Genomic DNA, 25,987 nt, shown 5'->3' with positions numbered 1-25,987 from the left:
CTGTCCAACCCCTTAAGAATTTTGTAAGTTTCTATAAGATCCCCCCTCAATCTTCTGAATTCTAGCGCGTACAAGCCGAGTCTATCCAGTCTTTCTTCATATGAAAGTCCTGCCATCCCAGGAATCAGTCTGGTGAACCTTCTCTGTACTCCCTCTATGGCACTCCCTCCTTCTCACTTGCCTGTTAACACCTCCTTCAGTGATTTTTTCCACTTACCTACATTACAGGTTAATTTACTGTGGCCGGTTAACTTGGCGGTACATATTTGGGATGTGGGAGGAATCCCATGTGATAACAGGGAAATCATTCAAACTCCACACAAACAGCACCTGCGGTCAGGATTGAACTTGGGTCCCTGGGATTGTGAGGCTGAAAGGTAGAGACTAAGGGGACTGTATCTGTGATGTTGTCAGTTTCTCCGATGAAAGTACAGATTAACTACTAATGATAAATGTTTATATTCTACACAGAGACTCAGAATAATTCCAGAGATTGGAACGCCCACGAAGGAGACATCAAACATGACTGCTCCATCTGAGGACAATAAAGCAGACATGAATACTGAGAGATAGCCAAGAATCAGCAACTCAGAGCTTCTTTCTACAGTCCCATAGACTTGTCCAGTCGGGTTTAAATGATACACCACCCACCTCTACGGTTATTGTTCAACTGAAGGTTTATCCCCTTCTCAACCGAGCTCCCCTCGGACAATTTGTTCTCTTTTATCTGTCAACAAAGACTTCTTCAGAACTCTTCAACCAGCCAGCAGGGATCTTCTAAGGCCTGTAATTTTTCTCTGGCTGACTCTACATTAGGTCTCCAAACATCGCAATCAAAGAGAATGGGCAAAGCTCAACTCCAGAATGTAAAGGATCCATCTCTACCACATCCATGTCAAACTGGATCCAGACTAAAACCTACCCATAAAACCACTGGAGACCACCCTCCTCTCTGTGCACCCAGGCTGCAGCCTTTCCCCAATTCACCTGGACTTCACGTTACCTCTCCAGTCACTCGACCTCAAACTGCTCCTGAAACCACCAGTTCCCAATCTACCCCTTCAGTTCCCAAGCTGAAACCAACTCTCTGTACTACTGGACTTGAACTACCACTCCAAACCTCATCATTCCAACCTCTTTCCCATATCTCTGGGCTCTATCCTTTGCCTCAAACTGCCAGGATCCACCCTGCCTCAAAGTCTCTTGGTCTACAAACTTCTCTTCATGACCCCAGTCTCCAATCTTACCTCCATCCCTCAAAATTCCACCATCTCCCTCTAACCCCAGGGCTCCAAACTCCCTTCTTTACTCTCAGGCTCCAACTTCCCACCCAAACCTTAGAGCTCCAATGTCCCCCGCACATCCCAGAGCTCCAAACTTCCCCCTGTACCCCCAGATTCCAATCTTCCCCACAAACTGCTGGACTTCCAACAACCTGTATCTCTGGGGTCCAACATCCCTACCAGAGCCCAGAGCTCCAAATGCCATCGTTTACGAAAGAGCTCCATATAGTCCAGCTTCCAGAGAATGTTCAGCAAAACAAAGCAAATGGGCAGAGAAAATTTGTGTGCAATGAATGTGGGAGGGACTGTGCAAAGCGCAGTGCTCTTGAGAAGCATATCCGGTCTCACACTGGAGAGCGTCCCTTTCCATGTATAACCTGCGGGATTTCTTTCAAAACGCAGAGTAACCTGTATAAACATAATAGGACACAAAGTCATTTGCACAACTGCCTGCTTTCTGCTGAATTGGTGAGAAGCAACAGGCTAGAGTTGAGTCAGGTGAAGGACAATTATCCTTGTGAAAATACTGATCAGGAAACAAAAGGAAATTGTCACATTGACCTGCTTGTGGCTAACTCCAGCAGTGTTGGTCATACAAAGAAGCAAGATTTCACAAATATTGTGCAACGGGATACGTGTTGGAGGAAGGTCCACGCTACTGACAAAAAGGAGGACGGCTCACTGGATGGAGAGAAACAGGGCAATGTCCAGCAGCAACTTGGCCAAATGGGAAACAGGCATTTGGTTCTACAGAGACAGCAGGCCACTTATTTTGCCAAACAGTGGGTGCACAAGTCTTCGAATTCCAGTGTACAAACCAATGAAAGCACAGACTCGGGGTACTTTTCCCATTCAGACAGTCCTGACCAGCCACAACAGAGCCTACAACACCAGAGCACTGACACAGAGTCAGAGAGGTGCTCTCAGTCCAGTCAGCAGTGGTCAAGTGTCGGGCAAAGTGTACTGGAGTCAGCCGTGGATGACAAAGCCCTGCAAGGCATGCACCATCCTCCACGTGGTATACAAGAGCTGGAGGAGAGGATCTCAAAGCTCATCTCTGACAACAAGGCCGTGGTTGACGACAAACATTTGGAAACTGTGCGGCCAAGAAAGACACTTAATTCAAAGCAAGGGAGCATTGATTTACCAATGCCATACACGTTTAAGGACTCCTTTCACTTTGACATGAAACCTGTTCAAGTCAACAAGAAATCAAGAGTTCCCTCCAGTTTACCAGCATTCACTTACCAACTAACACACAAGTTCCCCTCCTTGCCGGATCAGGTTTCCTCTACTGTTGCTTGTTTGCCCATTATAAGGAGCAACTCTGCACCAGTTAGTAAGGGATGTCTGATAAGTAATGAAACCGCCAATAGTTCAAGCTCTCACCATCAAGCGATACAAAGGAAATCCACCACCATGTCGCTTGTCACAGGCTTGCAATCACACTCATTGGACTTCCATCCCCAACAGCATCGAACCCTGGTCAGGCAAACCGCTCTTGAGAATTTGCCAGCAGGTGGTCTCACCACAGAAGGGCCCAACCCCATTGTTAAAAATAAGACATGTAATTCCAAGGTTGAACAAGTTTCAAAGCACAAGTGCAGGTCTTTAGTTAAGGACAATGACCAGAAAAAGCTGAAGAGGTTTTCACATGAGAAGTGGTTGATATATGGAGAGGAAACCTTCCGAAAAAAATACCAGGAGCCAAAGGGAGCTACCCACTCTGCTGAGCCACCCGCCCCACACACAAAGCGCCCTCACAATGTCAAAATGCCAGACAAAGGCATTTCAGTACTCTCTGAGAATCCGCACATCAACCCCCTGGCATCATCTTCTGCACAAAAAGTTCCCGTTCCAAAACACCTTTCAGATGCACTTCCCTTAGCGTCAGTGAAGGTCACAACTTTCAACACTCCAATGTGCCAGGTACAATTTTCACAAAAAAATGTGGACCAACATTCACCACAACATGAATATCCAGTTCCCTACCATAATGCTAAAGTGACAAAGGCTCCACTAATGCCAGACCGTTCATGGGAAGCACCTGCAATTAAATCAGCAGAGAAGCCCAATGGAGGTGAAGGAACGGGCAAGATAACTGCATCACACAATGCTCAAGAAACTGTTGGGGACATGGGGAAGGAACTTACTCTCCATCAACGATCACCTACAGTGAGTGGCCAAAAATGGAATGATGCTACAAGACCAATGCAAACACATTTATCACATCCAACGTTGGTGAGGCAGCTCTGCATTCTTGTTCCAGAAGGCAAACAAGAAGGAAGAAGTCAAGAAGAGCATAAGCTTCATGAATTTAGGTTGCAGAAAGGTGAAGATGGTAAGTTAGAGTTTCCGTCAGGAATACCTCCCAGGAAGAAGCAACGGCTGAAAGTAGCTGGCACTGGACAGTCAGCAAAGACGCTACAAACTGGTTGTGGTTTGCCAGTTGGGGCTGTTCTATGTGAGTCACCTCAGTCAAACTGTGACTTCACCCCAGACACCACCCATGAGTCATATCAAGCAATCAAGTGCATGAAGTGGAAGGAGGAAGGAAACTCTGTTGAACAGCCTTTGACATCAACAGTGTTCAGTAGTTTTACTGCCGCTGGCTCCTCTCCTTATGACTGTTCTAGTTCTTTGCCAGAGGAAGAGGCAACACTTTCTATATTCCCCTCCCTTCATTTACAGTCATTTTCAGTGGGCAAAAGTAAAAAGAAAGAAGCAATTAGTCAAGGGGGGTTTCCAACACTATTGCAAACAGCTGGAAATCATATAAACAATGGCAAAAACTTACATGTGGGAGTAAGCATGGACCAATGGGAAGCTCTTGCATCTCCCCAAGCTGTGGCTCACCCCTTGCTGAAGCAAGATTTTCTTCCAAAATATCAACTCAAATGGACAAAGAAAGAACCGACTTCACCAAGCCACTCGCCGTCATGACTAGGGAATATGTTGGCAGTCTTCATTCCTGGAACTCGCTCCCTAACAGCACTGTGGAATTGCCTTCATTGGAAGGACTACAGCAGTTTAAGAAGTCAACTCACCACTACACTAGGCAATTAGGGAAGGCAATGAATGCTGGCCCTGCTAGTGATGCCAGATCTCAACAATGAATAAATGAAAAATAATTGTTCTTCATTGACTGCACATGCTGCAGTTGATGAAGGGGCAACCAACTTCCTAAAGCCCAGTGTTCAAGATGTCCAGAATGATTAGCAACATCAAAACCAGTAACAGTATTGTTTGTTTCTCACATATCAATCAATAGGACGTGGTGAACTGAAGACTGTAGAATACTTCAATGTCAGTTACCATTAGGCAATCAAGCAACAACAATTTCCAACAAATAGTCAACCTCTGCAGTCTTTTGGAACCTAATCTGTATACAATCTTGACATCAGAGTGGCAGATTGGCTCCAGTTTGTAATATTATTAATTCAATGGTGCAGAAATGCCAACAAGGTGATGGAGTCTGAGTATGAGCAGAGAGTCCAAGCTCCTGTAGTGTTATCTAGTATAGACTATGCTCCTATATTCTTTGGAGAAAGGCGAGATCACTGCAATCCAGAATCTAATACATACACAACAAAACATCTGACCTATCACACCTGACTGAGAGTTCTTTTGCTATATAGAGATTACAACAGAAGAGCTGTGGAACTTGTGCTCAATCAGTGAGTATACCTATGAACTATTCCTTGTACATTTGTGTTGCTAAACTTCCCTCCTTTTTGTCAGTCCCAAGCACCAATTAAAATGTGCATGCTGCTGATGCCTCTCAAGATTCCATGTGCTGACGGTCCCTAATTTTGTTCTGTTTCCCGGTTACCATGAATGGCAGAGAGAGAATGAGATGGCTCACACAGTCAATTGACAGCACTGGGCACTGCAAGGATCCAAGAGCATTGAAGTACATGTTCAACTTGTATGTGTACTTCCAACAAAGCAATGTGTCAATTAGAGAAGATAATGGTTCCATTGCTAGTTTAGTGGAAATAGAGTCAAGGGCACAGAACATGGATCTCATGAAATAAATGGGTTCTAGAGGGCACAAGAGATGATCGGAGAGGAGTGGGAAAGATGTGAACATGGTCTGGGGGCCTCACAAGTTTAGCCAAATGAATGAGTGAACAGAATGAAAGTGGCATGAAATACACACCAAATTATTTTAATCTGCAAAGATATTCATGAAACGGATCTTGATCATAGAGGTGGGGAGAGAGGTACCAGAACCCAGTGTACAGTAGGAGAAGAAGTATGGCAACTGTGTCAATCAGAGAAGATAACAGTTCCATTGGTAGTGATCTCCACATCCTGTGAATGAATGAGGAATGGTGGCGACAGAGCTCAATGGAACTTTATGTAGTTAAACCTGATCTGTCAACGAATGTTGAACAAATTCTCCACCAAATGCCTTCCATGTTGCATTAAGGGGACATAATGATGCAGAAATGAGGATTGTATTGTAAGAGTGCAATTCATTTAAGGGAACTATAGGGGTCAATGGGAGTGTGGTTTAGTGGATCAATAATTGCAGAATTGTGCAGGTCAGTGAAGGCTGTTCAACAGAGATTTTGAATTGGCGATGTAACTGAGTTTAGTGGGGCCTTTACCTCGAGGTGGCAGCAAAAGGATGGATCGTAAGATGTGAGAGGTAATTGATATAAGGAAGTTCACAGTTGGTCCTGTGATGAAGACAATGGGATTAAGGAGGCTACATGAGATGGCTAGTGCAAGGAGTTGCCTGTGAATATAGACCGGATTTTTCACCTGGGAAGTCATGAAGGAAGGAAACGTAGAGGTGATGGAGAGCATAATGAATTAAGATGGTTGAATTCAACGAGCATGAGACATTGTTTGGTGCAGAGGCAGGAAAGCAGTGAAGGTTTTGTGGTTACACAGAACTATGAGTGAATGATAAGGATGGGAGAGCCGAGGATCAATGAACTGGTCTTCATTGATGGGTTGGTGGTGGAGAGAGTCAACAACAGGAGTGTCCCTGCGTGTACACATCTCTGAATATCTGTCTTGGGCCCAGCACATGGATGCAATCACAAAGAAAACCCATCAATACCTCTACTTCCTTAGAAGATTGAAGTGTTTATGTAGATGAATACTCTCTTCAACCTCTACAGAAGTACGATGGTGTACACTGACCAGTTGCATCATGGCCTGTTTCGTCAACTTGAACGCCTAGAAATGAAGGAGGTTAGAGAGAGTCTAACGCACCTCTCCATCAATCACAGGTACTGAGCTCCCCACCATCGAAAGAAGGGATCTAAATAAGATAGCTGCAAAAAGGCACAAATATCATCAAAGACCCACATCACCCTGTCCACGCTGTCATTTCACCTGGAACAGGTTATCTCTGATTCTCATTCCATAGTATTTCCAGCATTTCCTAGTTTTAGTTCATAAACGTGGAATATTGCTTTAAAAAATCTCAGAATTTGTGACAGATCCTTCAAATTAATCTGCGGGCCAGTACTGTGGTATTTCCTGTGGTCCACATGCCACAAGTATGCACAAATTGACTGTGCTCAGAGCAGCAATTTATTTTTCCCGCCTTAAGAGGGTGCTATTGCAATTCTCTCTCTGTAATGAACAGCTGGAGTGAATAATAAAGAATGTTTATTTGTCATATACACTGGGTGTGAATTGGAAAAATTTAAGTGTGATGGGCCTGTCTGACTTAGGGGATCTTTTAGGCCACTGTCAAGTCGTAGCAGGTCACTGAGAAATCGATGACTGCAACTGTCAGAGCACACACACACACACACACACACACACACACACACACACACACACACACACACACACACACACACACAGCTTCCTTCAGGGCAAGGGGGGGGGAGTGCAGTCTGAGTGAAATTCACACGGTGCAATGCCAATGTGATACAGACACCACCACGATGAACAGGAAGGTTGGCGTTGTAATTAAGACGGTGAAAGTACAGTGTACGGGAAGCGTCACTTAAGTCCGTTAAAAGAGGGGGGGATTGGGGGGAGACGGGGTGGGGAGAAGGAGTGGAGACAACTTTTAAGAAGCCAGAAATACACGGCTGTGAAGCTCGGTGGACATTAACATGGTTATCCTTGAAAACGACTGTTTACGTTTTTCCTCCCCCAATGAGCCAATGAAGTACACCAGTCAGCAACAGCGACAACCTACGACAACCTACTTCCTCCTGGTGACCCATTACCACTGCACCTGCGTCACGAGAATTCTCACTACTCTCCATGGCGTCAAAATTCTGGTCGGCGCTAATTTTTCAACATGTTGAAAAATTAGCGCCGACCAGAATGCCATTACGACTTGTTGCCAGTCTGAGGCCACCTGTGAACATGTTGTGACCATGTGGCGAACGCATAGTCTCCTGTAGTCGCCTAAAAAGTTGCCTAAGTGGGACAGGCCCATCACAATCACATCTTTCCATCCTCATCGCCTAAGTGGGACTTGCTGCAAATCTGGAGTACCAAAGTTTGAAGAAAGTTTGTTTTGCTTTAAATTCCTGTATCTGCAGTTCCCTGTGTCTCTTATTATAAGTACAGACTAGTTAAGCACTGAGGATGGGTAAGGTTTAAAAAAAGTAATAGGGGGAAACTTTCTTGGCACATACATCATTGGTTTAATTAAGGAGAGCCAGCAAAAGGCATATTATTGTGTTTCATTAACTTAACAAAACTTTCCGATGAGTTAACAGAGAGTGTCGATGAAGGAATATCACAAATGTTCTCTCTAAGTTTCCAAATATGCTGTTGAAACCTAATTGCAGGGTAATGTAATTAGTGCAGATGTTCCCAATCGACTTCAACAGAATACTGTTCAACTGGTAGATTGTGCAGGCAAGTGGCAGATGGAGTTTAGATGGAAGTGTGAGGTGATGTATTTTGACAGAAGGGATGGCGAGAGATAATTCAGACTTACTGTCACAGTTGTTAAGTGTGCAGACAGATAGGAACTGGGGAGGTGTGGGGGATCTTGGGTGTAGTTCTTTGAACAAGTTGAAAGAACAGTTCGCAAAGCTTCATAAATAGAGGAATTGAGTGCAAAATAATGGAAGATATGCTATTGATTGAATTGATTGAAAGAAAGCATGGAAAGAGATCTTTCAGATGACTGAGTCCAAGCTGACCACCGGTTCACTCTCTTTCCATGTTCTCCCATTTAAAATCTGCTGCCTAAATGGCAAATTAAATAGGTCAATTAACCAACAAACCCACGTGTCTTTGGGATGAGAGAGAAAACCAGACTATACAGAGGAAACCCACATAGTCACATGGAAAACGTGCAAACTCCACACAGACAGCAGCCAACATCAGGATCGATCCTGATTCTAGCACTGTGGGGCAGCAGCTCTACTAGCTGCACCACTGTACAACACAATGTTGAACCATTATAAAGCTCTGGCTGGAACGGAAGATTTTGGATTCAACTCTAGTTACCACACTTTAGGCAGCATATGAAGAGGATTGAGAAGATAGAGGGGAGATGTCATTGAATCGTTCCATGGACAAAGGACTTCAGCTACAAGGTGAAGCTGGAATTGAGATGAGACTTGATATATGACAGATAGAAAAAAGTTGCTCCCAATAGCAGATGGTTCAAGGACTGGGATAATATCTCTGCATTATTGTGTGTTTGCATATTAGGAGGATTGGGGGGGGTGGAATGCGGTTGGAGTACAGACTTTGTTTTGGGCAAATGATACACAGGGGTAAGGGGAGAGTGAGGGAGAGTCTTTTCTTTATTCCACAGATTGTCGCCGGAAGCTTGCGTCCTTTTCAGGACGGACGATGACAATGAGGCCAACATTTGTAACAAGATGGACACGAAAATAAGAAGATAGGGTAAATAAAGAGGGTAAACATTTGGATCTCTCTGGCAATGATGGTGGAATCAGTAGGAATCAATAGATCATTAAATGAATTGTAATAGCATGAGGTAAATAATTTGCAGGGGCACAGGGAGAGCACAAGGGGATGGAACTGATTGCATACTTCATAGAGCTGGCAAACAGTTGTAGAAACAAAGAACTGCAGATGCTGACAAAGACGATGGCATAATGCCATGATAGCAATAATAGCCATAATGACCTCATTACCTGTGAAATCCTAACAATCTCCTACTATATCTCCACTGGATATATAGGGACTATTGTAAGGTGGGCTTATTTCTGGGGGTCAGAACAACCCACATGGTTCGACTTCTTTGCATCAGCGTTGAAAAGTGTCATCCTGAAAATACGGACTATCCAAAATGTTCTTCACACGGTGGCTCGGATGATAATTCCTGGGGAAAAGGTGCTGTCACGACTCTTTCACCTAGTCTTCAGCAGAGGGTGCCTCTCCCACAGGCTCGTCGTCTCCGTTCCCTTCGTCTTGCGTGGAACGGATTTATCTGCAAACTTCGTCCATTTCTTCCTCGCTGTTCGAGGTCTCATCCGCCTCTCCCACCATTCTGCTTTGCCCGGGGTCTTGCCCCAGGCGTGTGGGCGGGTTCTTCGGACAGACTCTCGTCGCGTCTGTTCTGGGAGGCGCATTCCCAGCCAAACACAGCATAGAGGACAAGGAGCGGCCGTCCGCAAGGAAAGAAACTGGACGGCGAGATTGAGTTCGGGATATGTGTTCGGGAGTTCAGGAAGACAGACTCAGGGTACAGGTATCGCGATCTCGAGGGCAATTGCCGGGATAAAGTAACCGAGAGAATCCGCGGTAAAAACTCCGGGTAATCTCACCGTACAGATACGGGGAGACTCCTGGTTCAGACAGTCCATGATACAGATTTCGGAACATAGTGTCCGGGTTGCATCTGGTTTAGTTAACCCTGAATACTCTGCGTTAGAAAGATCGGGATACAAGCGGGATAGTCCGTTGCAGACTGGGACATTCTGGGATAAGTCCAGGAAAGAGACACCGTGGTACAGAGAAGCGAAACACTGGAACGATGTGGGTCCTGGCAACTGTGCTCCTAGTCGGGATTCTCCAGGGTGCAGGTAAGGACGACCCAGGGCGAGTGAGGCCGGGGGTGATTGGATGGGATAGCGCGGTGGCAGCCCCTCGGGCGGGCGGGCGGGCGAGCACACGGTCGTGAGAAGCGCTGTGCAAAGGTAGATTGAAAAAGATCTGAAAAATAATAGTGATAGTGACAAATAGTAATGGAAGTGGTTTAGAGCGGGAGACTGCGAGATAGAAAGGAAACTTAGATAGATAATGAAAGAACAAAATTAATTAATTTTGAGATAAGTATACGGAGAGAATTTTGCGATAAGTATACGGGAATGTGAAATAAATATGATTTCGAGAGGAGCCAGAGGAAATGAGAGCGAATAAGGAATGCAAGGAAAAGAGAAAAGGAAAACAGAAAATAAAGGAAAATCGGGGTGCGATTGTACGAGGAACCGATTGATGGTGAGAGGGAAAGTGGAGTGAGAGAGAAAGACATGGGCCCCCGCTCCTTGAGGTTCTAATAAATAAGGAGGACCCCACTGAGGTGTATACAATAGACAATAGGTGCAGGAGTAGGCCATTCGGCCCTTCGAGCCATTCAATGTGATCATGGCTGATCATCTATCCCCAATCAGTACCCCGTTCCTGCCTTCTCCCCATATCCCCTGATTCCGCTATCTTTAAGAGCCCTACCCAGCTCTCTCTTGAAAGCATCCAGAGAACCTGCCTCCACCGCCCTCTGAGGCAGAGAATTCCACACACATTTATAAAGGGCATAGATAGAGAAGAAATAATTTTTTCTATAGCGGGGGCATATTTAAAGAAAGTAATGGGAGTTTTAGTGGATCTGATTTTCCTTTCACCGAGAGGGTGGTGGTAATTTGGAATGGATTGCCCGAGGGAAGTAGTAGTTACATTTAGAAACTGTCCTCATGAGCACTGGAAGGTAGACAAAAATGCTGGAGAAACTCAGCGGGTGAGGCAGCATTTACGGAGCGAAGGAAATAGGTGACGTTTCGGGTCGAGACCCTTCTTCAGACTGATGAGCACTGGAATCATCAAATGACTGAGTGGAAGTGAAACAGAGAAGGGACAGCGAGTGAGCGCCAGGCAGAAATGGAATTGCGAGGTTATGAAACAGGGAAAGGTAATATAGAGCGTGAAGCAAGAAGTTTGAGAGGCTGTGATTAGAGGGGGATAAAGGAAAGTGACTGAGTTTAAACCGAAGATAGACACAAAAAGCTGGAGTAACTCAGCAGGTCAGGCAACATCTCTGGAGAATAGGTGACATTTCGGGTAAAGACCCTTCTTCAGACTGAGATTCAGGGGAAAGGGAAACAAGAGATATAGATGGTGACGTGGAGAGATGTAGAACAAATGAATGAAAGATATGCAAAAAAGTAACAATGATAAGGGAAACAGGCCATTGTTAGCTGTGTGTTAGGTGAAAACGAGTGCAATGAGACTCAACAAGATGGCCGAAGCTGGTATGACTTAGGCGGGGGAGGGATGGAGAGAGACGGGGGATGCAAGGGTTACTTGAAGTTAGAAAAATCAGATTCATACCACTGGGATGTAAGATGCCCAAGCGAAGTAAGAAATGCTGTTCCTCCAATATGCATTTGGCCTCACCCTGACAATGGAGATCAGTGTGGGAATGGGGAGGGGAATGAAAGTGTTTGGCAACCGGGAGATGCATAACAAATCAATATATAGCGATTGCTGGGGATGCATGTTGTGAATCAATGTATAGGGTGGGTATCAATAGACAGGATGAAGCTGTACATAATGAATTGATGAAAAGATATGGGTGGGTTTGTGTATAGTGATTCAACGTATAGGTCTGTGGTGGGATTGTATAAAGTGGATCAATGTGGAGAGATAGGGCGGGCTCTATACAGTATAGAGATGAGGAGGGCTATATGAATTGATATGTAGAGATGCTTTGCACCTTGCTGTTTGGCCCACTTCTTCCCTCTTTGCATTGGGTATCCCTCACAATTTCCTTTTCTGGGTCTCTGCTCTCTCTCACCACACCTTCCAAAACCCTCAAAGCATCCAAGTGCAGGTGCAATCTCCAGAAGACCATTAAAAATGCAACTAAACTGGAGGCTCACATGAACGCTGGCAACAGTGTTAGGGCTTGCATGCCATCACTCCAAATGCTTTCTATGCTCACTCCCAAAGGAGAATAATGGTATACCTTCAGTGGTCCCCCCAGCCCTTGATGAATCTGTGATCTCAGACTTCGAACCCTATATCAGAACAACCCTATATCTAGGGTGAACCCTCGGCAAGGTCCGGCTCCAATGGCCACATTCACAAAATCTATGCTGACCAATTGGCTGGAGATTTTGCAGACAACGTTAACCTTTTACTTATGAGCATTGATTTTTGCATCTCTTGGCCTAGTCCACTTGGATTAACTGATAATTTATTGGGCATTTATTGTCGTTGCATCTAATGTGCCTATAAAACCGCACCAAGTAAGAATGTAATTGTTACAGTTCATATCCGGTGCATAGGAAAAATAAACACGCTTACTCTTGATCATATTGTGGTCAACGAGAACTTTTAATCTAACTTTGAAAAAACCTTGGCTTGCATTTTCAAAAAGGACAAATTGATTTATTTGGGAAATCTTAATTCAGGGTCAGAACAGACACAATTCTTTGGCAAGGCATAATTGGAAAGTAGGAAATGGGAAAGTTAACTTCAACTGAATCCTCCTCCTGACAAAATGTTTGAAGGACAGTCAGCAGCTTGTTTTTGCCTGAGAGAAAAGCACAAGACATCATAGCTGTGGCACCTATTGTACAAGTGCAAATTCACAAGTATATTTGCGTTGCCCACATCATGACAGGTATCAATGAATGTACCTGACCAGCACCTAATCTGTTCTGTAATCAACATCAATCTAACCCCATGACAATGCAAACAACGGAAATGTAGCTGTCAGAAAATCAATGTCGGCAGTTTCATGAACCATGCAATTGCAGCTCTTCTTAGATAGTGCCTCAGACAACCTGTCAAGTCTCATTCACATCCAGCAAGTGTCCACAGTTCACAGGCAGTCCTGAAGATTATTGTGAATTAGTCCCTGTGAAGAAACACCTGGCTCTGCTGCTCAGAACCTGTTTAGTTTGATGAGAATGCCCAGCAGATCCTGGAGCTAATAAGCCACACATGCAAGGTGTTCTTCATTTGGAAACTCCATCATGTCTCAAGGGAAAAGAAACACCTGTTTAGGCACTTCAATGTTGAAAATCAAAAATCTAACAAACAGTTGGTGGGTGAAAAAGGTGCAGAAGCTCCAGCAACCTGCCGATGACCTCCCCTTCCCCACCCTCCAGCACATGCAAGTCTGCTTCAGTTCTATGAAGATAATCTATGGAGCAAACACTCAGGCCCCACCTTACTGACATCTAAGAATGGAGATGAACCAAGTTTGGACGGAGGGATGGGGCTTTAGGTGTATGTGTCCAGGCAGCATTGACGTAAATGAACGCACATGCTTGTCATGGGATCTGTAGGTTGCTGGAGCCCCTGTGCTTTTTCACCCATCGTCCATTTGACTTCATTCAAACCTGTCTTGCCAAGCTTTGTTACCACTCTTGTTCCAAGAAGTTGAATGGTCATATGTCAACAGAAATACTGTATAACAAGGCCTTGGGAGCAGGTTATTTTTGCTGAGTTTTTTAAACTTGGCAGAGATGAACCTCAGTGAAAAATTCAAATATCTCCCACAGCTGGTAAGCCAGCATCTTCAAGAAAGGAGAAAAATCCTAATCCAGTAACGGCAATGGGGTCTTCCTGGAAGTTGCCGCAAGGAAAATAATCATCAGGGTCTTACTCAACTACCTCCCTGTGGTTAATGAGCTGCTACCTGAAATCTAGTGCAGAATCACCTCACCAAGAGGCAGAGTGGACATTACTTTCACATGCATCAATGCCAAGAGAAATGCAGGAAGTAGCACCACCAGTATACATGATTTTTTACCTCTAAATACACCTTTGGCTTCAACAGTCAAGAAAGTCTGTGTGATATACTCTGAAATTGGCAGTTCACAGAAATCTTATGGAGTCACCAAAGACTACAGATACTGGAACCTGGAACAAAAAATAAACCACTGGGGAAACATAGCAGGTTGGACAACATTTAAGGAGGGAAATGGACAGTTAATGTTTTGGGTTGAGACCCTTCTTGTGGACTGAAAAAGTGCAAAGGAGATAGCTAAGAAACAGGTGAAAGGGCAAGGAAAGAGCAGACACATGATATGTAAATCTCGGTGAGGAGGAGTAAATGGAGTCAGGTGGGGGAGAGAGGGAAAAGATATAAACTGAGGCTGGGATGTGATGAGGGATTTGGACCAAATGCAAGGAAATAGGATAAGCCTAAATGGAGTATCTTAGGACGAATTGGACCACAGGGCCTATTTCCAGGCTGCAAGCATATGACTAGGTAACTAGGGGTCGCAGATAGCATCTTATGGGCACCAAATAAGGGAGGTGGGCTGATGGAGTTAGTGGGCAGGTGCTGGGTAAGAGGGGAGTCATGATGTGGGATAGAAGGAGGCATCTCAATAGATCGAAGGACCATGGTGGAGCAGGTTACCTGATATTAAGAGAATTTATATTCATACAGTTGGGTTGTAGACTACTAATGGAGCACATGAGGTACTGTTCCTCCCATCTGCTTCTGTATTATGTAATACATGTAAGATGTATTATGTTTAGTTTAGAGATACAACGAGGAAACAGGTCCTTCGGCCCGCCGAGTCCGCACCGACCAGTGATCTCCGCACATTAACACTATCCTCCACACACAGCCATGTCGTTGTAATTCCCACAACATCATACTCGCCAATTTCTAACTGAGCCTCAAGCTCATCGACTTTATTTCTTATACTTCGCGCATTCATCTACAGCACTTTAAATTCGGTATTCACCCCTCTCACACCGGTTCATGTCAGGCCTCGAACTAAGCGTTGCACCTGTTTCTCGTACAAGGAGTGTGTGTACTACTGTCACCTGGATGTGATCTGGATGAATACTCCAGATACTATTGACCTTACTCTCTTATCTCTTCTCAAACTTTTCTTTCCATTAATTCGGGAGTCTTTTGTAACTTTTCCTGTACTCACTTCTCCTTTAACTCCATCTTTATATTCCCAATTTGTCAACCCCTCCCCCCTGAGCTGTAGTAACAAGGAAATGTAGATGTGCTTTACACAAAAGGACATAAAGTGTTGTAGTAACTTGGTGGGTCAGGCAGCATCTCTGGAGAACATGGATAGGTAACGTTTCGGGTTGGGACCCTTCTTCAGACTACTAGAGCTCTATTGTCAGGGTGTACATACTAAATCAATATAGACATGTAATGTCATGTACTAAATAAATGAGCAGGTATGTTGCTGTCTTAATCGCTGTTGCCTAGAAATCCAGGAACTGCTGCTGATTGCTTTTGTGATTGACACCATGCCCCATGGTTTATCTCTAGGTGATCCTGGACCGCTGCCTTTGCCTGGTGCTGCGACCGGGGAGCTGGAGCTGTTAATTCCTGATGGTTTGGGGGTAACTGCAATGGAGGTGGCTCCTGTGGAGGTTCATTTCAGGCCTCGAACTAAGCGTTGCACCTGTTTCTCGTACAAGGACAAGGAGTGTGTGTACTACTGTCACCTGGATGTGATCTGGATGAATACTCCAGAGTAAGTGGCCTTCAGGCAAAGCTGAACTGGTTTACACTATGATTAACCACAGATTCATGTTTAGTGATTATACTTCAACCATGGAAGAGCTGGATTCTAAAAATCCATTTGAATGATAACGCCGTCCAGATTCCTTCCATATTCATCTATTATCTACTCATGTAGATAATAGATGAATATCTATGAATAGCTCCTGCCCCGAAGCTTTGACCCCCACCAGTTTGCGTACAGAGCGAATAGATCTACAGAGGACGCTGTAGCCACAGCTCTCCATGCTGCACTGTCCCACCTGGAGCAGCGGGGGAGCTACGTGCGGATGCTCTTTGTGGACTACAGCTCTGCCTTTAATACCATCCTTCCCCACAAACTGGTGGACAAACTGGGGGACTTGGGACTTCCACACTCCACCTGCATGTGGATAAATAGCTTCCTGTCGGGTCGCAGCCAGAGAGTCAGAGTGGGCCATCACACATCCACGGCCCTCAGCCTCAGTACCGGCTCTCCACAGGGCTGCGTGCTGAGCCCCCTGCTCTACACCATCTACACACATGACTGCATCCCCGCCCACCACAGCAACACCATTGTCAAATTTGCGGATGACACTACGGTGGTGGGACTCATCTCCGGGGGGGACGAGTACGCCTACCGGGATGAGGTGGAGCAGCTGACAGTGTGGTGTGGAGAAAATAACCTGCTCCTTAACACCTTAAAGACCAAGGAGATAATAATAGACTTCAGGAAGAATAAAACGGACATGGTACCATTAATTATCAGAGGGGACTGTGTGGAGAGGGTGGCGGATTTCCGCTTCCTGGGAATCCATATTGAGGAGGACCTGACGTGGAGCATGAACACCTCTGCGCTGCTGAAAAAGGTCCAGCAGAGACTGCACTTCCTGAGGGTGCTCAGGAAGAATAACATCACTCAGAGACTGCTGCTGTCCTTTTATCAGTGCTCCATTGAGAGCCTCCTAACATACTGTGTATGCGTATGGTACACCAGCTGCACAGCGGCTCAGAGGAAAGCGCTCCAGAGGGCCATTGACAACGCCCAGAGGATTGTCGGATGCCCTCTCCTTACCTTGGAGGACTTACACAGTTCCCGCTGCATCAAAAAATCCCAGAGTATTATAAAGGACATTTCCCACCCCGGACACTCCCTGTTTGAACTGTTACCGTCAGGCAGACGGTACAGATCTACAAGGACAAGGACAAACAGACTTAAAAACAGTTTTTACCCCACTGCTATAAAGGCACTAAATGTAGCCGCCAAGGAACGCAGGAGCGATACATACATACATGAAATCGACAGAAGGATGTAGGGCTGGGTGTTTATGCGTGCTATTTTTATGATATTTATTTTAGTTGTTTATCTTTTTAAATATTTTACCTTGTATGTATCGTTAGCTTTTAGAAATGTTTGAATGGTGCACTGACTGGCTGACATTTTACAATTTCGTTGTACATGGTTCATGTTACAATGACAATAAAGAAACTATTCTATTCTATTCTACTATTCTATGTCTTTCCAACCATACACAGCATGAATCAATTCCACAATCCACAGATTCTTAGAGTGGAAGTGGCTATAGTGAAAGCACCTACACGCTTCATGCAGATGAATCAGTAAAATCTTTCCATTTCCTGTGCTTTACACGAACCATGGGCAAACTACACTTGTCAATGGAAAACCCTTTTTGCTGGTTTTGGAATTATTTGCACCAATACAATATTGAAAATGTTAAACATCATCATAAAGCTACCCTTTGATATATATGTGCCATTTAAATAAGCTGTCACTGACAAATTAACCAGTTTGTGCACTGCCTTAACTGTTTCTAAGTCAGACAGCAATACATTTATTTTTATTGAACAGTAATGTTTTTTTAATTTCAGAATTTATTAGGGTAGCTTTTCAGTGTCTTTACTTGGGAAAGAGGAGCAGCTTAACTTTAAGAGCTTGTTTGAAGACCCATAAAAACTAAATACGTAGTAAATCTCAAGGATCTTTCACTAGCAGGGCCACCTTCCAGCACTTTATATCCAGTATATTGTAAAAATAATAGTGAAATGCCCAGCACCTAATTTGCACTTAACATTTTGGGATTGATTGTCCAAAACAGCTGGAACATTATTCATTTCTAAAACCATTATTAGTATTCAGTAAAACCTCATGGAACCATCACCTAAATAGCACCAACACTTAATAATCAATTTGAATGTTTCGTAACAGTATCTTCACCAATAACTGTTTCCTCTGTTCTAATTGCTCCATATTATGTCCCAACCAATAACTTTTATTTAATTCAGACCACTGGCTTTTTTGAAGAGAAATTTTCTCTTTTAAGGCATCTGAAAAAAAATCTGTGGTGCCTATACAATAATTAGGGAATCCTACCCTAATAGTAAATACTCAGAGTGAATCTCTCACCTTTGCACCCAAAAGCCTTCTGCTTTTCTTTCCTCTCCCCCTATGGCTCCTTCTATTCCCCTAACCCTGATCAATTTACCTATTAATGCTGACCAGTACCTATTGCTGTGCCTTGTCTACATCAGTGATTAACAAGTCTCAAACAAAGTAAGGGATCTGGGCAACTTATAAATATCATAACAGTCAGAAGAAGGGTCTCAACCCGAAACGTCACCCACTCCTTCTATCCAGAGATGCTGCCAGTCCCGCTGAGTTACTCCAGCATTTTGTGTCTGTCTTCAATATCATAACAGATATCCATAATGACTTAAACATGGATGGGTAGCGCAAAATTTCCAAATTTGCAGGTGATTGCAGAATTTAGAAATGTAAAGAAAACAGAGGCTGTCAAAATGGGCCAGATGTGGCTGATGAAATAAATGAATCCTCGTTAATTTTAATTAGTCCATCATTGGGCATTGAGATATCAAATGTCAATGTCCAAACTCTGGAAATCCTTCTTTAATTTTGCTGCTTGCTAAAATGAATCCCTTAAAATATATATTTTCCTTCTATCCTTGCATGGTTTGCTCTTGATAACCATCAAATAACCATCAAATCTTGATTTGATAAATCTCTTATGCACTTTGAAAAACTTTATGGTGTTATTGTTCCACTGTGACAAAAATATATTATAGAAGAGATTTCTCGGCTTTGTTTAAATAACTGATATCTGATGAGTTAAATGGGGAGTGGGAAAGGGAAGAAAAACATGAAGCGGGGGAAAAAGGAGGGGAAAGGAGGGGTGAAGTAAGATGGGGAAAAGAGTGGAGGAAGGACCAAAGTCAATTGCAAAGTATAAAGAAGGACCAGGAGTAGGGAAGAAAACAGGAAAGGAACTCGGGGAGGTTAGGAGAAGTGATGGGAAGAATGAACAGGAAAGATGACTGGAGATATAGCTGGGTTAAATGAAGTTGTGAAGAGGTTGGGAAGAAGGAGCATAGGATAGCAGGGGAAGACACTGGATTGGAGCAAAGCAGGTGGGGAGAGTGGGGTAGAAAGGAATTGGGATGGGAGAGGAGGAGGAGTTCATAGTTTAATTGTGGGTCAGGAATAATAAAACATTTTCCTCTGTGGTATGTCCACATCTTCCAACAAACAATCTTTAGGATGGTACCTCATTGCATCTGGATGAACTTTAGTTTTCATACTATTTATATTCCTCAATATTAATATTGATTTCTTAATTCCAGGAGGACTGTGCCCTATGGACTATCCAATGTGCGACGACATAAACGCTCTGACAGGGATATGAGTTGGCTTGTGAGGTCTCAAAAACCTCGATGTATCTGCACAAAGGATGATGATGGACTGTGTGGCCTGTTCTGCAGGCCGAAGCAAAGTGACAGTGAAATAGTAACCCATTGAGGTATCATTGGTTTGTGAGGGCAGAGGGGGGAAACAAGATAGCCAAAGATGTTGCTTGTTTGATCAAATATTGGCCAGTTGCTCAACTGTATTGGCAAAGATCGATCCCTGATATTTCCGAGCAGTATATCAGTCCTAGGCAGATCAAAAGTAACGTGTAATCAGGAGAAATATGGGGACAACAGTCTGCAGTAAATTCAATATCTAGGCTTATTGTCCATGTAATCCACCTCTCCCAGATGCATCACAATGGAGCTCCTCAGACTGCAGCCCAACAACGGACCAAATATCCTCAAGCTGCTTCCCTCTCTGCAGTCTTAGTTCCTGGGGATCTGCAGGTTTCAGCGACTCCCACTTATTGTAGCCAGAGCACTTCACCTGTTCTGTCATTTCCATCAAATCTTGTTTTATATATTCAATGAGGTGAGATTCTATTCGCATGATATTTGGTTTGTTTTTAACCAGTTTATCCATCAAAAAAACATTTGTTACTTTTTGTTAAAGTGGAAGGAGATGGGCATTTGGCCCAATTATTTTTTGTACATTAGACCACATTGTCTATCATTCTTTCAGTCACATCACCTAACATTTCTCAGCATTAAATTTTATTGGCCATTTATTTATCATTCTGCCAGACCTCTGTGGTCTATAAGCGTTCTTTCCATAGTTTACCACACTTCCCAGCTTTGCATCATCTCCAATTATGGACATTTTACACTGCACTGTAGTGCACAAGTTATGACTATACATATAAAACAAGCAGAACACTACTCTTTTTGCATCGTCGATTTCAACACTGTTCGATAGTTTTTGCCAGTTTCCAACCCATGCTGACCCTGAAATTGCTATTTGTTTATTATTTTTACGTGTACTGAGATATAGTGAAGAACTTCAGTAATATCCAGGCAAATCATGCCATACATGAGTACATTAGGTAATACAAAAGAAAAAATAAACAAAATTTAGTATTACAGCAACAAAGAATGTCCAGATATTTCATGGGCCCCGAGTTTGCTAATTGGTCTTTTAAGCAGGATTTTTATCATACATGTTCTGATCCCATAATATGACATTCACTGTATTCTCTTTATCAACCTTTGATTCAGATCAGACAGTTCTTCGAGCCTCTTCTTCCCTGGTGACTTATTTACTTTAAGCAAAGCCAGGCTTTGTTCTATATTCTCTGCCTCAGTTTTCACTCCACCCATTATCTCTCTGATTTCTTCTACTGAGATTTTGGCATCATCATCTTCCTTAGTAAACATCAATACCAAGTACTCTCATTTTATTCCAGCTCTGCTTCTTGCCTCAAATACAAATATCACCTTCTTTATCCTCAATCGGCCCCATTACTCTGACCAACATTTATATATCCAGGGAAGACTTCTGAAATCCTTTTCATACTATATGCCATTCTCTTCTCATACTCCCTCTTTAATTATTTTATCTTTCTTTTTTATCTTCTTCCCAGCTATTTATATTCAGCCTGATTCTATTCATCACGCATGTCATACACTTATTTTCTTATTTCGTCTACTCTATCTTCTCTGTGGTTCAGAAAGCTTTGATTTGGTTCCTCAACCACCTGAAAATGGACTGTCAGCACTTGAAAAATTCCCTCAATCAAAGGTTTTATTTTAATTGATCTACTACAGATTGAACAACTGTTATGGGAGATATAGATAGATAGATCCTTTATTGTCATTCAGACCTTTCGGTCTGAACGAAATTATATTGCCTGCAGTCATACACAGAATCAATAATAACAAAACATACAATAAACACAAATTAAACATCCACCACAGTGAGTTCACCAAGCACATCCTCACTGTGATGGAGGCAAAGTCTTAGTCTCCGTCTCTTCCCTCCTTGTTCTCCCTCTGCGCTGAGGCGATCGATCCAGGCCGAAGATGCCGCTCTCCAGTCCAGCGGACCTCCGTGGTGTTGTCGCCGCCGCCGAAAGCCGGAACGCCGTCTCCGCTCCGAGATGGCCCGCCACAGCATCAGCTCCGGGCCGCCGCCCCAGCTCCGGGCCGCCGCCCCAGCTCCAGGCCGCCGCCCCAGCTCCAGGTCCCGCAGTCTCCGCTCTAGGTCCCGCAGTCTCCGCTCCAGGTCCCGCAGTCTCCGCTCCAGGCCGCCGCCCCAGCTCCAGGCCGCCGCCCCAGCTCCAGGCCGCCGCCCCAGCTCCAGGTCCCGCAGTCTCTGCTCCAGGCCGCCGCCCCAGCTCCAGGTCCCGCAGTCTCCGTTCCAGGCCGCCGCCCCAGCTCCAGGCCGCCGCCCCAGCTCCGGGTCCCGCAGTCTCCGCTCCGGGTCCCGCAGTCTCCGCTCCGGGTCCCGCAGTCTCCGCTCCGGGTCCCGCAGTCTCCGCTCCGGGTCCCGCAGTCTCCGCTCCGGGTCCCGCAGTCTCCGCTCCGGGCCGCCGCCCCAGCTCCGGGCCGCCGCCCCAGCTCCGGGTCCCGCAGTCTCCGCTCCGGGCCGCCGCCCCAGCTCCAGGCCGCTGCCCCAGCTCCGGGTCCTGCAGTCTCCGCTCCGGGCCGCCGCCCCAGCTCCAGGCAGCTGCCCCAGCTCCAGGCCGCTGCCCCAGCTCTGGGTCCCGCAGTCTCAGCTCCGAGCCCCGCTGCATCAGCTCCAGGCCGCCGCCGAAACCCAGAACGCCGCACCAGCAAGTCGGGCCACCGCTGCCTTAGCCCCGAAGACGGCCAACCTCTCGTTGGTAGTCCTGGCTGGCTCTGCCTCCGGAGCCTCGGGGTCGGTCGCAGGTTGGAGGCCACCAGCTCCGCCATTAGGCCTCAGCGCAGACGGAGGCAGAGAAGGGGGATACGACACGAAAAACAGAGAACATGTTTCACCCCCTCTAACACAACCCAACAAACTAAAACTTAACCAAAACAAGACAAAAAAAACAACAGAAAAAAGTCAAGACAGACGGACTGCAGGCGAGCCGCAGCTGTTAACAGCACCGCCACTTCCGGAATTTCACCCTCCAAGCCCATGTGTCAGTAAAGACAAGTTATATTGTTTAACAGTTTATTCCAGCATATGCAAGAAAGCCATCTTGAAACAGTGCCTGAAATTATTTAAATATTAAAACATATTATAACATAGAGTGATCATAATACCCCAAGCATAGTTACACATGACTTGCATCATTCTGTACTATGGTTAAATATCACAGATGAGTATTTTCTTAACCAATGCAGTAATTTAGTTATCACTTATTGACTAACATGAGATGCAATTCATTCTGAATCATAACGACCCCTTAATTAAGCCAATCAATGGCATAACCCTCGAAGAATTAAAGAGTTTCAATGTATATATAAACAGGAAGAAGGCATCTAGGTTAGGTGTAGGCTTCTAAAGAACAAGGCTACTGCATTAATAACAGGAAATAAAGAATCAAGATCATTTTTTGTATCCATCTTCACCAGCGAGGATACTACAAATATCGTTAAGATAACAGATGTGCTAATCTCAAATAACTGGAAGGAACTTGTACAAATCGCAATCAAGGGGATAAAGTATTTGAGAAACACCCATGGCAACAGGTGAGCAAATTACCAGAACCCATTGCCCCGCACCCCTTGGTCTTCCTTTATTTTGAAAATGTTCAAATCACACTAAATTCCTAGAGAGTATCAGAAGACTGGAAAAAATCCAAAGTAACTCCTTTGTTCAGAAAGGAAGGAAATCAGAAGGTGGGAACTATTGGCCAGTTAATTTAACATTAATTGTTGGCAGGATGATAGAGTCAATAATCAAGATGAATATAATTGGACATAGTGAATATCATTTTATGAAAGATAATTTAAAATTTGCTTGAATTCATTGTGGATATTAAAGGCAGAGTTGAGAGAGAGGGGCACTGGTAGATGTAGTGTATTTATATCCAAAAAGTATTTGATAAGATATCACATAAGGGTCTAGTGCATAAATAAAGAACCCAAGGTTTTGAAGGAAGTGTGTTAGCGCAGATTGAAAAATAGAGTTGAAATAGATTGATCCTTTTTAGGCTGGAAAGGTGTAATGAGTGAAGTATCTCAGGGATCGTTTCTTGGCCCTCACTTGTTTGCATGTAGCGATGAGGACTTTATGAAACTTAATGGGATATAGATACTGAGTAATTGGGTTAAAATCTGGCTAATTACATTTTTATGTGGTGAAGTGTGAAGTTTTGCGCTTTGGCAAAAGGAATTAAAAGGTGGATGCAGAATGGAGAGAGATTGCAGATAAGAGAAGTTCACATGGATCTCTGTGTTCTAGAGCATGAGTTAGTAAAGGTTAGGTGGGTGGTCCAACAAGTAGTTTAAGGCAAACAGCATGTTGATCTTTATTGCAAAGAAGTTGGAGTTGAAGTGAAGGTTTTTGTATCATTCTATACGTAGTACATAGTGTATAGCAAATTTCTGGAATTTGCTGTGGCAAATGATCTGGTGGTGGACACCAGATCATTAGATATATTTGGAGTGGAGGGATGGCAGGACTGACATATGATGAAAGAATGGATCGACTGGGTTTGTATTCTCTATCCCAGAACATTATGGGAAACTTGCTCAGAACAAGAACCAACTGACGAAGCAACCAAGAAAGCCCTCTTATTATTTAATCACTTTAGTCTAACATTGTTTCAATTGCATTGGGGTAACAAATCCTCAATATTCCACAATTTTTGCATCACCTTATTATATCCCTGCAGATTTGGTTTTCTACCTCTGTTTCACTATTTGATGGCCTGTAAAGTAACTCTAGCAGCCTTAAACCAGATGGATTCCACTCTTGATCTTTAAACTTTGCAGATGACACTAAAGTAGGTGGTATCATAGAAACATAGAAAATAGGTCCATTTGGCCTTCAAGCAGCACCACCATTCAATATGATCATGGCTGATCATCCAAAAACAGTACCCAGTTTCAGCTTTCTCCCCTTTTCCCTTGATTCAGTTAGCCCCAAGAGCTATATCCAAAAGCCCTGTCCCACGGTACGAGTTCATTCCGAGAGTTCTCCCGTGTTTGCCCTGATTCGAACTCGGAGATTTATGGTAATGGCCACTCGTCGGTACTCGGGGCACTCGTGGACATTTTTCAACATGTTGAAAAATCTTCATGAGTCTTCCCGTGCTTACTTGCCGTTAGCAAGTCTTCCCGAGTACCTACCGTTAGCGTTATGAGCCGCTAAGAGACGTTCCCAAGCTCCAACGTACCCGCTACGTTCATTCTCCGTGCTTACCACGAGTTTGATTTATTTTAAACTTGGGAGAGCTCTTGGAATGAACTCGTACCGGGGGACAGGGCTTTTACTCTCTCTTGAAAACATCCAGTGAATTGGCCTCCAATGCTTTCTGTGGCAGAGAATTCCACAGATTCACAACTCTCTGGGTGAAAAAGTTTTTCCTCATCTCAGTCCTAAATGGCCTACCCATTATTCTTAAACTGTGACCCCTGGTTCTGGACTACCCCAACATCGGGAACATTTTTCCTGTATCTAGCCTGTCCAATCCCTTAAGAATTTTATGTTTCTGTAAGATATCCTTTCATCCTTCTAAATTCCAGTGAATATAAACCCAGTTGATCCATTCTTTCATCATATGTCAGTCCCGCCATCCCTGGAATTAACCTGGTGAACCTATGCTACACTCCTTCAATAGCAAGAATGTCCTTCCTCAAATTAGGAGACAAAAACTGCACACAATACTCCAGCTGCGGTCTCACCAGGACCCTGTACAACTGCAGTGGGACCTCCTTGCTCCTAAGCTCAAATCCTCTTGCTATGAAGGCCAACATGCCATTTGCTTTCTTCACTGCCTGCTGTACCTGCATGCTTATTTTCAGTAACTGATGTACAAGGACACCCAGGTCTCATTGCACCTCCCCTTTTCCTAATCTGACACAATTCAGATAATAATATGCCTTCCTGTTCTTGCCACCAAAGTGGATAACCTCACATTTATCCACATTATACTGCATCTGCCATGCATCTGCCCACTCACCCAACCTATCCAAGTCACCCTGCAGCCTCATAGCATCCTTGTCACAGCTCATACTGCCACCCAGCTTTGTGGTTAGGCAAGCTACGTCTTTATTGCTTGGAGCACAGAAGGGTGATCTTACAGAGGTGTATAAAATCAAGAGGGGAATAGATAGGGTGAATGCAGTCTTTTACCCAGGGTAGGGGAATCACGAACCAGCGAAGATTGGGTTAAGATGA

At 44.3% G+C, this 25,987-nt stretch overlaps 1 protein-coding gene across 1 annotated transcript; it reads left to right on the top strand.

Annotated features, from left to right (window-relative positions):
• Positions 1-9,732: 9,732 nt before the first annotated feature.
• LOC116986273 (endothelin-3-like) lies at positions 9,733-21,457 on the top strand. The gene is made up of 3 exons (XM_033041648.1): positions 9,733-10,285; positions 15,739-15,946; positions 19,609-21,457. The coding sequence occupies exons 1-3, from the start codon at positions 10,237-10,239 to the stop codon at positions 19,781-19,783; spliced, it is 432 nt and encodes a 143-aa protein (XP_032897539.1). The 5' UTR covers positions 9,733-10,236; the 3' UTR covers positions 19,784-21,457.
• The last annotated feature ends 4,530 nt before the right edge of the window (positions 21,458-25,987 follow it).

The sequence above is a fragment of the Amblyraja radiata genome, chromosome 23 (assembly GCF_010909765.2).
Source record: "Amblyraja radiata isolate CabotCenter1 chromosome 23, sAmbRad1.1.pri, whole genome shotgun sequence".
NCBI classification, from domain to species: domain Eukaryota; kingdom Metazoa; phylum Chordata; class Chondrichthyes; order Rajiformes; family Rajidae; genus Amblyraja; species Amblyraja radiata.
Note: the sequence above shows the minus strand (reverse complement) of the source record. Positions and strands in the feature narration are given on the sequence as shown.

Coding starts and splice junctions, on each gene's coding strand:
- LOC116986273 (XM_033041648.1), top strand. CDS start 10,237: ATGTGGGTCCTGGCAACTGTGCTCCTAGTCGGGATTCTCCAGGGTGCA. Junction 10,286..15,738: donor CGGGATTCTCCAGGGTGCAG/GTAAGGACGACC, acceptor GTTTATCTCTAG/GTGATCCTGGACCGCTGCCT. Junction 15,947..19,608: donor ATCTGGATGAATACTCCAGA/GTAAGTGGCCTT, acceptor TCTTAATTCCAG/GAGGACTGTGCCCTATGGAC.